This window comes from Rhincodon typus, chromosome 3 (assembly GCF_021869965.1).
Source record: "Rhincodon typus isolate 14 chromosome 3, sRhiTyp1.1, whole genome shotgun sequence".
NCBI classification, from domain to species: domain Eukaryota; kingdom Metazoa; phylum Chordata; class Chondrichthyes; order Orectolobiformes; family Rhincodontidae; genus Rhincodon; species Rhincodon typus.
In genome coordinates this window covers 125894063-125906909 of record NC_063334.1, presented here as the reverse complement: position 1 = coordinate 125906909, position 12847 = coordinate 125894063, and the positions used below count along the sequence as shown (strand labels likewise).

Genomic DNA, 12847 nt, shown 5'->3' with positions numbered 1-12847 from the left:
CATCAAACACTCCCAGGGCAGGGACAGCACGGGGTTAGATACAGAGTAAAGCTCCCTCTACACTGTCCCCCATCAAACACTCCCAGGGCAGGGACAGCACGGGGTTAGATACAGAATAAAGCTCCCTCTACACTGTCCCCCATCAAACACTCCCAGGGCAGGGACAGCACGGGGTTAGATACAGAGTAAAGCTCCCTCTGCACTGTCCCCCATCAAACACTCCCAGGACAGGGACAGCACGGGGTTAGATACAGAGTAAAGCTCCCTCTACACTGTCCCTCATCAAACACTCCCAGGACAGGGACAGCACGGGGTTAGATACAGAGTAAAGCTCCCTTGACACTGTCCCCCAACAAACACTCCCAGGACAGGGACAGCACAGGGTTAGATACAGAGTAAAGCTCCCTCTACACTGTCCCAATGGAACACATCAGTTCTGGATGAAGAGATAGTAAGAACTGCTGATGCTGGAGTCAGAGATAACACAGTGTGGAGCTGGAGGAACACAGCAGGCCAGGCAGCATCAGAGGAGCAGGAAAGCTGACGTTTCGGGTCGGGACCCTTCTTCAGAAATGGGGGAGGGGAAGGGAGCTCCGAAATAAATAGAGAGCGGAGAGTTGGGGCTGCAGAAGGTAGGTGGGATGGTGATAGGTGAGTGCAGGTAGACAGTGGTGGGGATTGGTCAGTGAGATGAGAGGGTCAGACAGGGGTTCACCTGCACATCTGTCAATGTGGTCTACTGCATCTGCTGCTCCCGATGTGGCCTCCTCTACATTGGGGAGACCAAGTGGAGTCTCGGAGACCTCTTTGTAGGGGACCTGCACTCTTTTTGCAACAAATGACAACACCTTCCAGTCGCAAACCACTTCAACTCCCCCTCCCACCCCCTGGACGACATGTCCATTCTGGGCCTCCTCCAGTATCACAATGACACCGCCCAAAACTGGAGGAGCAGCACCTCATATTCCGCCTCAGGAGCCTCCAACCCAATGGCCTCAATGTGGATTTAACTAGTTTCAAAATCTCCCCACCCCCGGCCTCATCCCATGACCAACCCTACCTCTCATCCCCGCTTCCTTGACCTGTCTGTCTTGTCTCCCACGTATCCACTCCTCCCATCTCACTGACCAATCCCCACCACTGCCTACCTGCACTCACTTATCACCATCCCACCTACCTTCCCCAGCCCCATCTCTCCGCTCTATTTATTTCAGAGCTCCCTTTCCCCCTCCTCCATTTCTGAAGAAGACTCCCAACCTGAAACGCCAGTTTTCCTGCTCCTGTGATGCTGCCTGGCCTGCTGTGTTCCTCCAGCTCCACACTGTGTTATTCTATATCTTAGTTCTGGATGAACCTGTGTCTTGGTCAATGATGGAATATGTTGATGTGGATCTCTTACTGCCAACAGAATATGGTGTCCCTCCTTCAATCTGTAGCAAATGGTGAAACTTGAATGGAATAAACATCTCCATTTAAATTCTCCTTGAATGATGAAGCTGATTGTCATAAGAACCCAGCTGGTTCCCTCACATCCATAATGGTCGGAAATCTGCCTTCTGTTACATGGCCTGGTCTGGTCTGGTCTATGAGTGACTCCAGACCCATAGCAATGTGGCTGACTCTGAATTATGCTCTGGGTGCTGAGGGAATCCTAGATACAGCCACATTGTATGAACAAATGAATTAAATCTCCTGAGGGCATAAACCAGAAATACCAGATTTCAGACCATGTACATGTGAATGTTTGAAATGTGGCCTTGCTGCATTGGTCCTGCAATCCTCAGGCAGAACATCTGTCTTTTCAATCAACCTCCATTTTCTTTAGGAATCCTGACCCCAGCGCTCTCGTTCCTGTCCTGAGCCGTAAAACTTTAACAATCTTGCTGTGCTCCTGTTACAGGCGGAGGTACAGATGTACATCATGGGCTTACTATCTCCCCGGGATCTCTGCCAGCTCGGATGTGTCAGTCGCTACTGGAATGCCATGGTTCATGACCCCCTTTTGTGGCGTTACTTCCTGCTGCGGGACCTCCCTCACTGGGACTCTGTTGACCATCTCTCACTGCCGGACGCAGCATTACTGAATAAATCACTGACCGAAAACACGGAGCATGACTACATGACAGTGTAAGTAAGGTGTTGGTTTAAGTCAGAGATCAGTCACCTTCCTTCCCACTGATTATCTGCAGCCTGATTCTGCAGGGCACTGACACACCTGCTCATAGAACATAGAACAGTACAGCACAGGAACAAGCCCTTCGGCCCACCATGATATACTGAACATGATGCTAAATCAAACTAATCCCTTCTGCCTGCCCTTGGTCCATATCCCTCCATTCTTTGCATATTCATGTGTTTATCTAAAAGTCCCTTAAACATCCCTATTGTATCTGCCTCCTGGCAGTGCATTCCAGACTCCTACCACTTCCCCCTCACGTCTCCTTTGAACTTGCCCACTCTCGCCTTAAATGCATGCCCCCTAATTTTAGACATTTCACCTCTGGGAAAAAAGATTCTGACCGTCAACCCTATCTATGCCTCTCATAATTTTATAGACTTCTATCAAGTCTCCCCTCAGCCTTGCCACTCCAGAGAAAATAACCCGAGTTTTTCTAGCCTCTCCTTATAGTTCATACCCTCTAATCCAGGCAGCATTCTGCTAAACTTCTTCTGCACCCTCTCCAAAGTCTCCACATCCGTCCTGTAATGTGGGAACCAGAGTTGAACGTAATACTCTAAGTGTGGCCTAACCGAAGTCTTATAAAGCTGCAGTATGACATCCTGACTCTTGTACTCAATTCCCTGACCAATAAAGGCAAGCATACCATATGCCGTCTACTTGCGTAGCCACTTTCAGGGAGCTAAGGGTTTGAACCCCAAGATCCTTATGTACATCAGTGCTGGTCAGGGTCCTGCCATTACCTATATAGTTTTCCTTAACATTTGATCTCCCATAGTGCAGCACCTCTCACTTGCTCAAATTAAACTCCATCTACCATTTCTCTGCCCATATCTGCAACTGATCTATATCCCACTGTATCCTTTGACAACCTTCTACAGTATCCACAACTCCACCGATCTTTGTATCATCTTCACATTTACTAACCCACCCATCTACATTTTCATCCAAGTCATTTATATATATCACAAACAGCAGAGGTCCCAGTGCTCTTGGCTGTTTCATTGATTTCTGCTTCTGTTTTTAATCCTGTACTCTTGTACTGGAGTACAATAAAATCTAAATCTAATCTCTGATAATACACTGATACGTCAGTCTGGGAGAATGGACAGGATTTTAAAACATGTTTCTTGGTATATGGATCTATATGATGTATATAATATCTATACTATAATGTTAGACATAGTGTATCAACATCCCTGATTGTCCTAGAGAGGGTGGTGATGGGCTGTCACCTTGAACCACTGCAGTCCATGGTTGAAGCTGGTTGAAATTGTATTTAAAAATAGGAATTGCCGGAGAAACTTAGCAGGTTTGGCAGCATCAGTGGAGAGAGAAAACAGAGCTAATGTCTTGAGTCCAGTGATCCTGCATCTGAAATTTTATTCTTCCCTTTTCTGAAAACGGTGACAAGTATCCAGACAAATGCAAGAATGTCAAATTTCCAATAATCACAACGATATGTGCTACTGGAACAAAGGATGCTGGTTGGTTGGCACATTGATTCTGATTGGCTGGAACATTGCTGTGAAGAAAGCAGCAGGGCAGTAATTGGTTCCCCAAGCACCGCAGTAATTCAAAAAGACACAAAGTGCTTTAACATATTTCTTTTATTTGCAGAGGTGGGTTCCTGCCTGGGAATATGTATTTATTTATTCACTCATGGGATGTGGGTGTCTCTGGCTGGGCCCAGTATTTCTTGCCCGTCCCTAGTTGCCCCTTGAGAAGGTGGGGGTGAGCTGTCTTTTTGATCCACTGCAGTCCATGTGCTGTGGGTTGACCCACAATGCCCTTAGGGAGGGAATTCCAGGATTTTGACCCAGCGACAGTGAAGGAATGGCGATATATTTCCAAGTCAGGATGGGGAGTGGCTCAGAGGGGACCTTGCAGGGGGGTGTTCCCAGATATGTTTTGCCCTTGTCCATCTAGTTGGAAGTGGTCATGGGTTTGGAAGGTGCTGTCTGAGGATCTTTGGTGAATTTCTGCAGTGCATCTTATAGATAGTACACACGGCTGCTACTGAGTGTCGGTGGTGGAGGGAGTGGATATTTATGGATGTAGTGGCAATCAAGCAGCTGCTTTGTCCTGGATGGTATCAAGCTTCTTGAGTGTTGTTGGAGCTGCACCCATCCAGGCAAGTGGGGAGTATTCCATCACACTCCTGACCTGTTCCTTGTAGGTGTTGGATAGGCTTTGGGGAGACAGGAGGTGACTTAAGCGCTGCAGTGTTCCTAGCTCGAAGCTGCTCTTTTCGTAGAATCCCTTCAGTGTAGAAACAGGCCCTTCAACCCAACAAGTCCACACTGAGGCCCAGATTCAAGTCCCACCCAAACCCATCCCCCTATAACCCTATAATCTACCTAATCCACACATCCCTGAACATTATGGGCAATTTTCCATGGCCAATCCACATAGCCTGCACATCTTTGGACTGTGGGAGGAAACCGGAGCATCCAGAGGAAACCCACGCAAACACAGGGAGAATGTGCAAACTCCACACAGACAGTTGCCCGAGGGTGGAATCGAACCATCCCGCCCTAGCAGCCACTCTGTTTATGTGGCGAGTCAGTTCAGTTTCTGGTTCATGGGAACCCCCAGAATGTTGATAGTGCGGGATTCAGTGATGATAACACCATTGAAAGTCAAGGGGTGGTGGTTAGATTGTCTCTTATTGAAGATGGTCATAGCCTGGCATCTGTGTGGCATGAATGTGACTTGCCATTTGTCAGCCCAAGCCTGGATATTGCCCAGATCTTGTTGCATGTGAACACGGATTGCTTCAGTATCTGAGGAGTTGTGAATGATGCTGAACATTGTGCAATCATCGGCGAACATCCCCACTTCTGGCCTTATGATGGAGGGAAGGTCATTGATGAAGCAGCTGAAAATGGTTGGGTCTAGGACATTGGGCCCAACCATGTGCCATTTCTAGTAAATGTATCAGAGCCACATGATAAACCTGACTGATGATGTGAAACGGGTTATTAGTGTAAGAGTTGGCACCCTAAGGATTATTCCTGCAGCTGCTGGGAACAGGCAGAGTACAGGCTGGTTCTGTGATTGGGCAGCACATGCCAAATAATCATGGGTACAACAGGCTATCTTTTTCTAGCTACGTTGGGGTGAAACTCCCACTGTCCTTTTAAAGTCCTTTCACTCGATACTCTGAGTGACCTCAGAATGTCTTCCAGCAACATGGCCCTCTCTCTGCTCTGTCTTTCAATCTCAATAAGTGCAATCTGTCTCTTCATTTCTTCCTTGGGATTCAGGTGTCGCTGATGAGGCCAGGAATCTATTGCCCCTTCCTAATTGCCCTGGAATTGAGTGTCTCCCTTAGCATTTCAGAGGGCAGTTCAGAGTCAGCCACATTGCTGTGGGTCTGGAGTCACATATAGGTCAGACCAGGTAAGAATGGCAGATTTCCTTCCCTAAAGGAAGTTAGTGAGCCCAATGGATTTTTATAACAATCTATAATCATTTCCTGGTCACCATTGCTGAGACTACTTTGAATCCCAGAGTTATGAATTCATCTCGCCCCAGCAGCTGAGGTGGGATTTGAACGTGTGTCCGAGAGCATTAGTCCAAGCACTTGTTTACTTGTTCAGTGACGTTAGCACTGCGCCACTGTCACCCCCTTAAATCTCTGCCAGACAAGGGTATTGAGGTCAATGGATCTAAGCTGGGTGAATGTAGGACAGACTCAAAGGGCCAAATGGTCTCTCTCTGTTCCTACACCTTTTTAAAACTGGAGCTTGTTGCTGCTGTTGAGTGACTGACTGTTTTCTCTCACTTTTCCAAAGTCCCCTGTCCTTGAGCTTCAGTCCTGTTGTGACCACTGCTCAGGAAAGCCAGGTGCGAGTATTCAGGAATGCTGTTTCTTTCCGAGCAGGTATTTAACGAGCTGCCCCGAGGGCAGAAAGCACAGGAGAGTGAGCCCCAGTGCCTATAGCTCAGTCACCTCCTTGTTGTACTCACTGGTCTCTCAGACAGAGCCACGGTTTGCCATGTTCGGGCCTGGCTTGGAGCAACTGGACATCTCACTGGTCACGAAGATGATGAACTCACCGGGAATGCTGCCTGTTGTCAGTCTACCACAGCGACAGATTGATGGTAAGTCATATCCCTCCCCTTCCCCACCCTCCAATTCCCCCACTAATACTTCATGATCGAGTTGAGGGAAGAACATTATTCTTCAATCTATATCTAACCCCGTGCTGTCCCTGTCCTGGGAGTGTTTGATGGGAGACAGTGTAGAGGGAGCTTTAATGTGTATCTAACCCTGTGCTGTCCATGTCCTGGGAGTGTTTGATGAGGGAGCTTTACTCTGTATCTAACCCCATGCAGTCCCTGTGAGAGTGTTTGATGGCGACAGTGCAGAGGGAGATCTCCTGTGTTCTCCTATCCAGTTGTCTTGGACAGTTGCCCCAAATTGCAATTGAGCATTCCATGTGGGCACTGGATTACCTTTCCCAGTGAAGATCTGTGCTTTCTGATGCGGTGGACACAGTGAGGCAGAGGCGTGGACGAGCCTTGCTGCTTTTCACTCTATGCTCGGTTTATTTGTATAATTCCACAGGTCCTTATTATTTTCTTGTAAGGTCTGTTCCAAGGTGAAACTGTTTCTCTGAACTGCTACCTTTCTATTTTCAGGAATTGGATCTGGAATCACCTTCTTATTCAAAAATGAATATAAGTTTAACATTCTGACTTTATATTCAACAACCTGGTGAGTGTTAATGTGCTTAAACGCTAAGCAATGTTTCCTCTAATCTGTGTGGCTAGACAGTCATTGGGAAGTCCACACATGATGATAACTGGTTTCCACTTCCAGAAGCTTCTTTCATGCAGAGATCTTGGATGACTGTGCAGTGGGAAAAACATTACAGGGGACATCGGAGATAAGTTGCACTAAGTTGGCCAGTTTTATATGCTCCTTAGACAGTGGCCTGCCTGAGCTTTTCTACAGGAGATTGCTCAAACCCTGGTCAAGGCTGACAACTACAGAACCTAAACTCTAAATTTCAGTTTAATACCAACTACACAGGGAATTGAATTTCGACAAAATGTAAATTTAGGCTTTCTTATTCAAAAACCACTGGCACTGAATCCTGTTTCGATATTATGACCTGGTCCCACTCCTCATGGATCTCAAGCCAGTTTCAGCAAATTGGTAGAGAGAGAATCCAGATTTCTGGGCCCATTGTGAATAAGTCATAGAGTCAAACAGCATGCAAACAGACTATTCGGTCCAACTCATCCATGCTGACCAGGTTTCCCAAACTAAACCAGTCCGTTTTGTCTGCATTTGGCCCTTATGCCTCTCAACTGTACCTGCACCTACCACTTCCCCTGGCAGTTCATTCCACATACGCCACCCTCTGTATGAAAACATTGCCCCTCAGGTCCCTTTTAAATCTTTCCCTTCTCACCTTAAACCTATGCCCCCTATTTTTGGACTCCCCTATCCTTGGAAAAAGACCTTGGCAATTCACCCTATCCATGCCCCTCATGATGTTATAAACCTCTATAAGTTCACCCCTCAGCCTCCTACGCTCCAGTGAAAAAACTCCGAGCCTACCCAGCTTCTCCTTAAGTCTTTCCCCCTGACATGACTCGATATAGTTAGCTTGAATTTTATAAACTCTGTCTCCTTGTTCTTTTCTCCCACCACCAGTGAACATCGTTCCTGTCTGACATCCAGATCAAATTTTTGAGTTTGACATGACGTTGTATGGAGGAAGTGCAGGATCTAGTTGGGAAGCTTCCTTACTCAGCAGGCCCCCCCTCATTTTTATTCTGGGAAGGAGTGAGGTTTGAGGGAGTAGGGCTCTAGGAGGTGAGATGGAGATAGACTTGGAACCTCCAAGTTGGGAGTAGGACATGAGAGGTAGCATAAAAGTGTTGGAATGTTGACCCTGTTATAGTGATGTGAGTCAGGCCCTCAAGATCTCACCTCAGGATACCTCCATTCACCATCAGCCCAACGTATTAATCCATCCCGTCATTACACCACCCTACCCTATGTACAGTCGCACCTCTCTCCACCACATAACTGAGGAATAGCACGGGGTTAGATACAGAGTAAAGCTACCTCTACACTGTACCCATCAAACACTCCCATGAGAGGCAGCACAGGGTTTGATACAGACTAAAGCTCTCTATACATTGTGTTACATTGGTGAAAGATTATAATTATAAGATTACATTTTTTTGAGACTCATACGAGTGTTGTCATGCAGACAGACCTGTCCTTGCTAGAAAGATCATGAGGTACCAAATCTTCTGGCAGCCCTGAATGGTTGATGTAGTAAGCTGGTTTCCCCTGACTAGGGGCATGTGGCTTTTGAATCAGGGCACATGGTCTTAAATAAGGACCAGGTCATTTCAGACAGAGATAAGGATGAACTTGTTTGTTTGGAGGTTCGTAAATCTTTCAGATTCTCTGCTGAGCAAGCTGTTGAGGCACAGTCATTGAGCAGATACATGAGAGACTGCAATGGGTTTCCCCTCCTAAGGGAGAGAGAGATAGAGAGAGAGAGAGATGGCGCAGGAAGATAGTGCTGAAGGTCAGTCAGAATCTCACGAATGGACAAAGGTCATGGTCGTATTGCTGATGTTCTTCTTTTCTCTCCACCTCCTTCAGGAAGGAACGAGAAAGTGCGAGACTCGAAGAGAATGTGGCTGTCAACAGACTCTTTGTGGAACAGCGAGGTGCAGAAGGGAAGCAGGGTGAGGCAGCGAGAGCAGCTTACAGCATCATCCCTCAGGTCCAGAATGTCTGCAGTGTGGTCAACGGCTTCATCTACGTGACAAATGCTGAAGGCAGGAGAAGTTAGTGCAACCTTTTCATTCAATACTACACTCTCTCATTGGGCAAGGCCTGCTGACTTTGTCTGTATCACAGATTATGAATAATACACACCCGCTCATCAACAACTAAGTCATGGCTGGAAATCCCCAACGCTGACTGAATCCTAGCAACAGCCTTTTCGATTATATTCAATTCTTATCAATTCATTGTAATTTGGAACATTGAGTGTCATTGCAGGGACAGCACAGAGTTACATACAAAGTAACGCTTTGTCTACACTGTCCCCATCGAACACTGCCAGGACAGGGACAGCATGAGGTTAGATACAGAGTAAAGCTCCCTCTACACTGTCCCCCATCAAACACTGCCATGACAGGGACAGCACGGGGTTAGGTACAGAGTAAAGCTCCCTCTACACTGTCCCCATCAAACACTCCCATGACGGGGACAGCACAAGTTTTGGGAAGGTGGTTGTTTGTGTACACAGCACTGGGCTAATGTTCTTGGGACATCGGTTTGAATCTCTTTGTGGCAATAGCAAAGTTTCTGTTTAATCAAAGGCTGGCGTTAAACAGCTTGTCCAATACCACCCATGTGAGCACTGCCAAACATTGGGAAAAACCCATCTGGTTCACCAATGTCCTTTAGGGAAGGAAACTGTCATCCTTACCTGGTCTGGCCGACATGTGACTGCAGACCCACAGCAATATGGCTGAACCTGCATTGCCTTTAAACTGGTCGAGGGAGACACTCAGGTTGATGGGTAGTTGGGGTTGGGCAATAAGTGGGCCAGTCCTGGCTCTGTGGTTGCTGCAGATTGCTGAGCTTTCCATGTTCCTCACTGCTGGCTCAAACATTGAGCTGCTAGATTGTCTCCCCATTCTGAAGAGAGCTCACAGCTAGTCTAGCTCAAGGCCTGACTACTTTTGTGCCACACTAGTGCAGTGTAACATGCTTGATTGCAATGTATCAATCTGGTCTCCTCTCCCTCAGGGCATGAGCGAGAGCAGGAAGTCCTCCAGATTCAGGCCATGATTGATCCAAGCCTGGGTGCTCGAAGCCGCCCCCTCCTGGTCTTGTGCTGTATTTCACAGCCTGGTGTACAACGGATACCATGTGTTTATGTGGCTCACCAGTTACATTTGGGCCAGCTGGACCGAGCCTGGTTGGTAAGTATGATGGGGTGCCCTTGAGAATGTGCTAAATCAGATGAATAAGGAGCCACTGCCTTACCACTGCCCTGCACAATTCTACAAAGAGAAAGAAAGTCACCCTATCCCCCTGGGATGACACAATAGAAATATCAATTCTTGATGCTGGAGGGTGAACCATTCTGTTTGCAGGGACTCAGGGAGGAGTTTTCAAAGAGCTAGAGAGACTGAACAAGAGTTGGGCGAGCTCGCATTTTTCCAATAGTAGGGCCAATGCTAGTCTGTCACCAGCAGCACACTTCTAGGGGATGACTTTGACGGCTAGCCACTAACAGCGGGGGGAACCTGAGAGACCACTTCAATAGTCTGTCCAAGACGATTGTCAGAGCCATGTAGAACTTTCCTGATGGTAGATTGGGCTCCACTTTGCCAACTAAGACCAGAGTCTGGCTCATGAGTGAGGGCAATTTCCTGTGACCCTCGATTCCTGATTTTATTCTTAAACTAGTGGATTAATGCTGCAGTGGAGAGAGTTCCACGATTTTGACTACGTGACGCTGAAAGAATGGTGATATTGGGGAGGTAGTGACATCAGGGTAATATCACTGGGCTAGTAATCGCAAGACCCAGACTAAGGATATGAAGAAATGGGTACAAATCCAAACTTGACAGGTGGTTGTCCTTTAGGGAGGAAAATCTGCCACCCTTACCTGATCTGGCCTACATGTGACTCCAGACCCACAACAATGTGGTTGGCTGTTAACTGCCCTCTGAAAAGGCCTAGCAAGTGACTCAGGTCAAGACGCAATTAGGGACGTGCAACAAATGTCAGCCTTGCCAATGAAGCCCCCATCCCACAAACAAATAAAATAAACAAAGTTGTTCCAAGTCAGGATGGTGAGTGGCTTGGAGGGGAACTTGGAGCTGGTGGTGTTCCCATGTATCTGTTGCTCTTGTCCTTCTAGATGGAAGTGATCTTGGGTTTGGAAGATGCTGTCTGAGGATCTTTGGTGAATTTCTGCAGTACACACTGCTGCTACTGAGCGTTGATAGTGGAGGGAATGGATGCTAAGCGGGCTGCTTTGTTGAGCTTCTTGAGTGTTGTTGGAGCTGTTGGTTGACCACTGAAAGGTCTTTGCTGATGATAGGTCAAGAATGTTGCCCATGTACCTTCCCACGCAGAACTCGCTGAAATGGCAACAAGGTGGCAAGTATCTCTGACCCAACAGGTCGGTGATTTGTCTATCTCACCACCTCCAGGCACAGGAAATGCACATCCTTTGTACTTTTACTGGTTTTATCTTTCCATGTCCTCCCTTTGCTCTCCCAGATTTCAATTTCAGCTGTTTTCTTTGTGAGTTTCTATAAGCTGTTTGCAGGTTGGAGTTCTGAGAAACTCATGTAGGCTTCCCCTGTTTGTTTTGACGCACTTTAACCACCCAGGGTTCTTAGGTTGTGTGAAAACATATTTATTTTGCCCCTGTCATAGTCTCATTGTTCGAAAGTTTCTCACTGCTCTGCTGCCAGACTTTAACGCTCAGTGGGTTAAAGGGATGTGTGTTTGAACATAGTGAGTATGATCTGACCATCCTTTCCTTCCCTGTTTGTTTCTTTGAACAGGCCCATGATACAGATGCATTTTCGCTTAACGGCTTTCTTGACGGCATTGAATGGATTCTGCGGGAAGTTGGCACCTTGTGATCCACTGCAGCTGGGAGCAGGATCCATCCTTCAGGAATGACATTATATCCCAACAGCTTGGTGAACCCAAACACCCATTTCCAACGGGAGAACTTACTCATGACCGTGCATTGTTGCCCAAGGAGGTGAATTCCTCTGATCTCTTGGTTAATCAGTCGATTTTGTCTTTCTGCTGATTCCCACACTCTGCTGTATCAGATGGTTGTGTGGATAAACATTTGAGTGGGAATTTTGCTGTGTTGGGCAGTATTGATTGGCTGGATGGTATGAATAAAAAGCATTCTATGCCATTAGTGGGGAGGCGATGGCCTAGTGGTGTTATTGCTGGACTGTTAAACCAGAGACCCAGATAACATCTGGGGGACCCAGGTTTGAATCCTGCCACGGCAGAAGATGGAATTTGAATTCAATAAATACCTGGAATTAGGAATCTAATGATGACTGTGAATCCATTGTCGATTGTTGGAAAAACCCATCTGGTTCACTAATGTCCTTTAGGGATTGAAACTGCCATCCTTCCCTGGTCTGGCTGACACATGACACCAAACCCACAGTATTGTGGTTGACTCTGAACTGCCCTCTGGGCAATTAGGGAGGGGCAGTAAATGTTGCCTAGCCAGCGACGCCCTCATCCCGTGAATGAATAAAGTAAAAACATAGACAGCCTGTTAATTAATGGCTACAGCAGGCCTGATCCTTGCCTCCCTACAATGATGGAGGAGTTTGGGAAAGCACCTCACAATGTGTCACATTTGAGAAGGGTGTATTTACCATGGCCCCAGGAGAGTGCCTGAGACCTTAGCCCAGGTGCAGAGAGCAGCAATTCATAAACTCAGAAAAAGGCACAATATTGTAACCATGTGTAGAGCTGGATGAACACAGCAGGCCAAGCAGCATCAGAGAAGCAGGAAAGCTGATGTTTCGGTGGTTCCCCTTTCTGTACAAGATCTGTTTGCACAGTTGGTAGATCACTGCCTCTGAGCCAGAAACTTGAGGTTCGAGTCC

The 12847-nt window shown here is 47.1% G+C and overlaps 1 protein-coding gene across 1 annotated transcript in view; it reads left to right on the top strand.

The window, feature by feature from the left end:
* fbxo4 (F-box protein 4) overlaps window positions 1-12140 on the top strand; it is a 13070-nt gene extending 930 nt beyond the window's left edge. Inside the window, exons 2-7 of the mRNA XM_020522583.2 lie at window positions 1901-2127; window positions 6069-6289; window positions 6830-6905; window positions 8823-9010; window positions 9984-10159; window positions 11762-12140. Of these exons, the coding sequence (XP_020378172.1) occupies window positions 1901-2127; window positions 6069-6289; window positions 6830-6905; window positions 8823-9010; window positions 9984-10159; window positions 11762-11842 (969 nt within the window). The 3' untranslated portion in view covers window positions 11843-12140. The remainder of the gene's footprint in view (window positions 1-1900; window positions 2128-6068; window positions 6290-6829; window positions 6906-8822; window positions 9011-9983; window positions 10160-11761) is intronic.
* The last annotated feature ends 707 nt before the right edge of the window (window positions 12141-12847 follow it).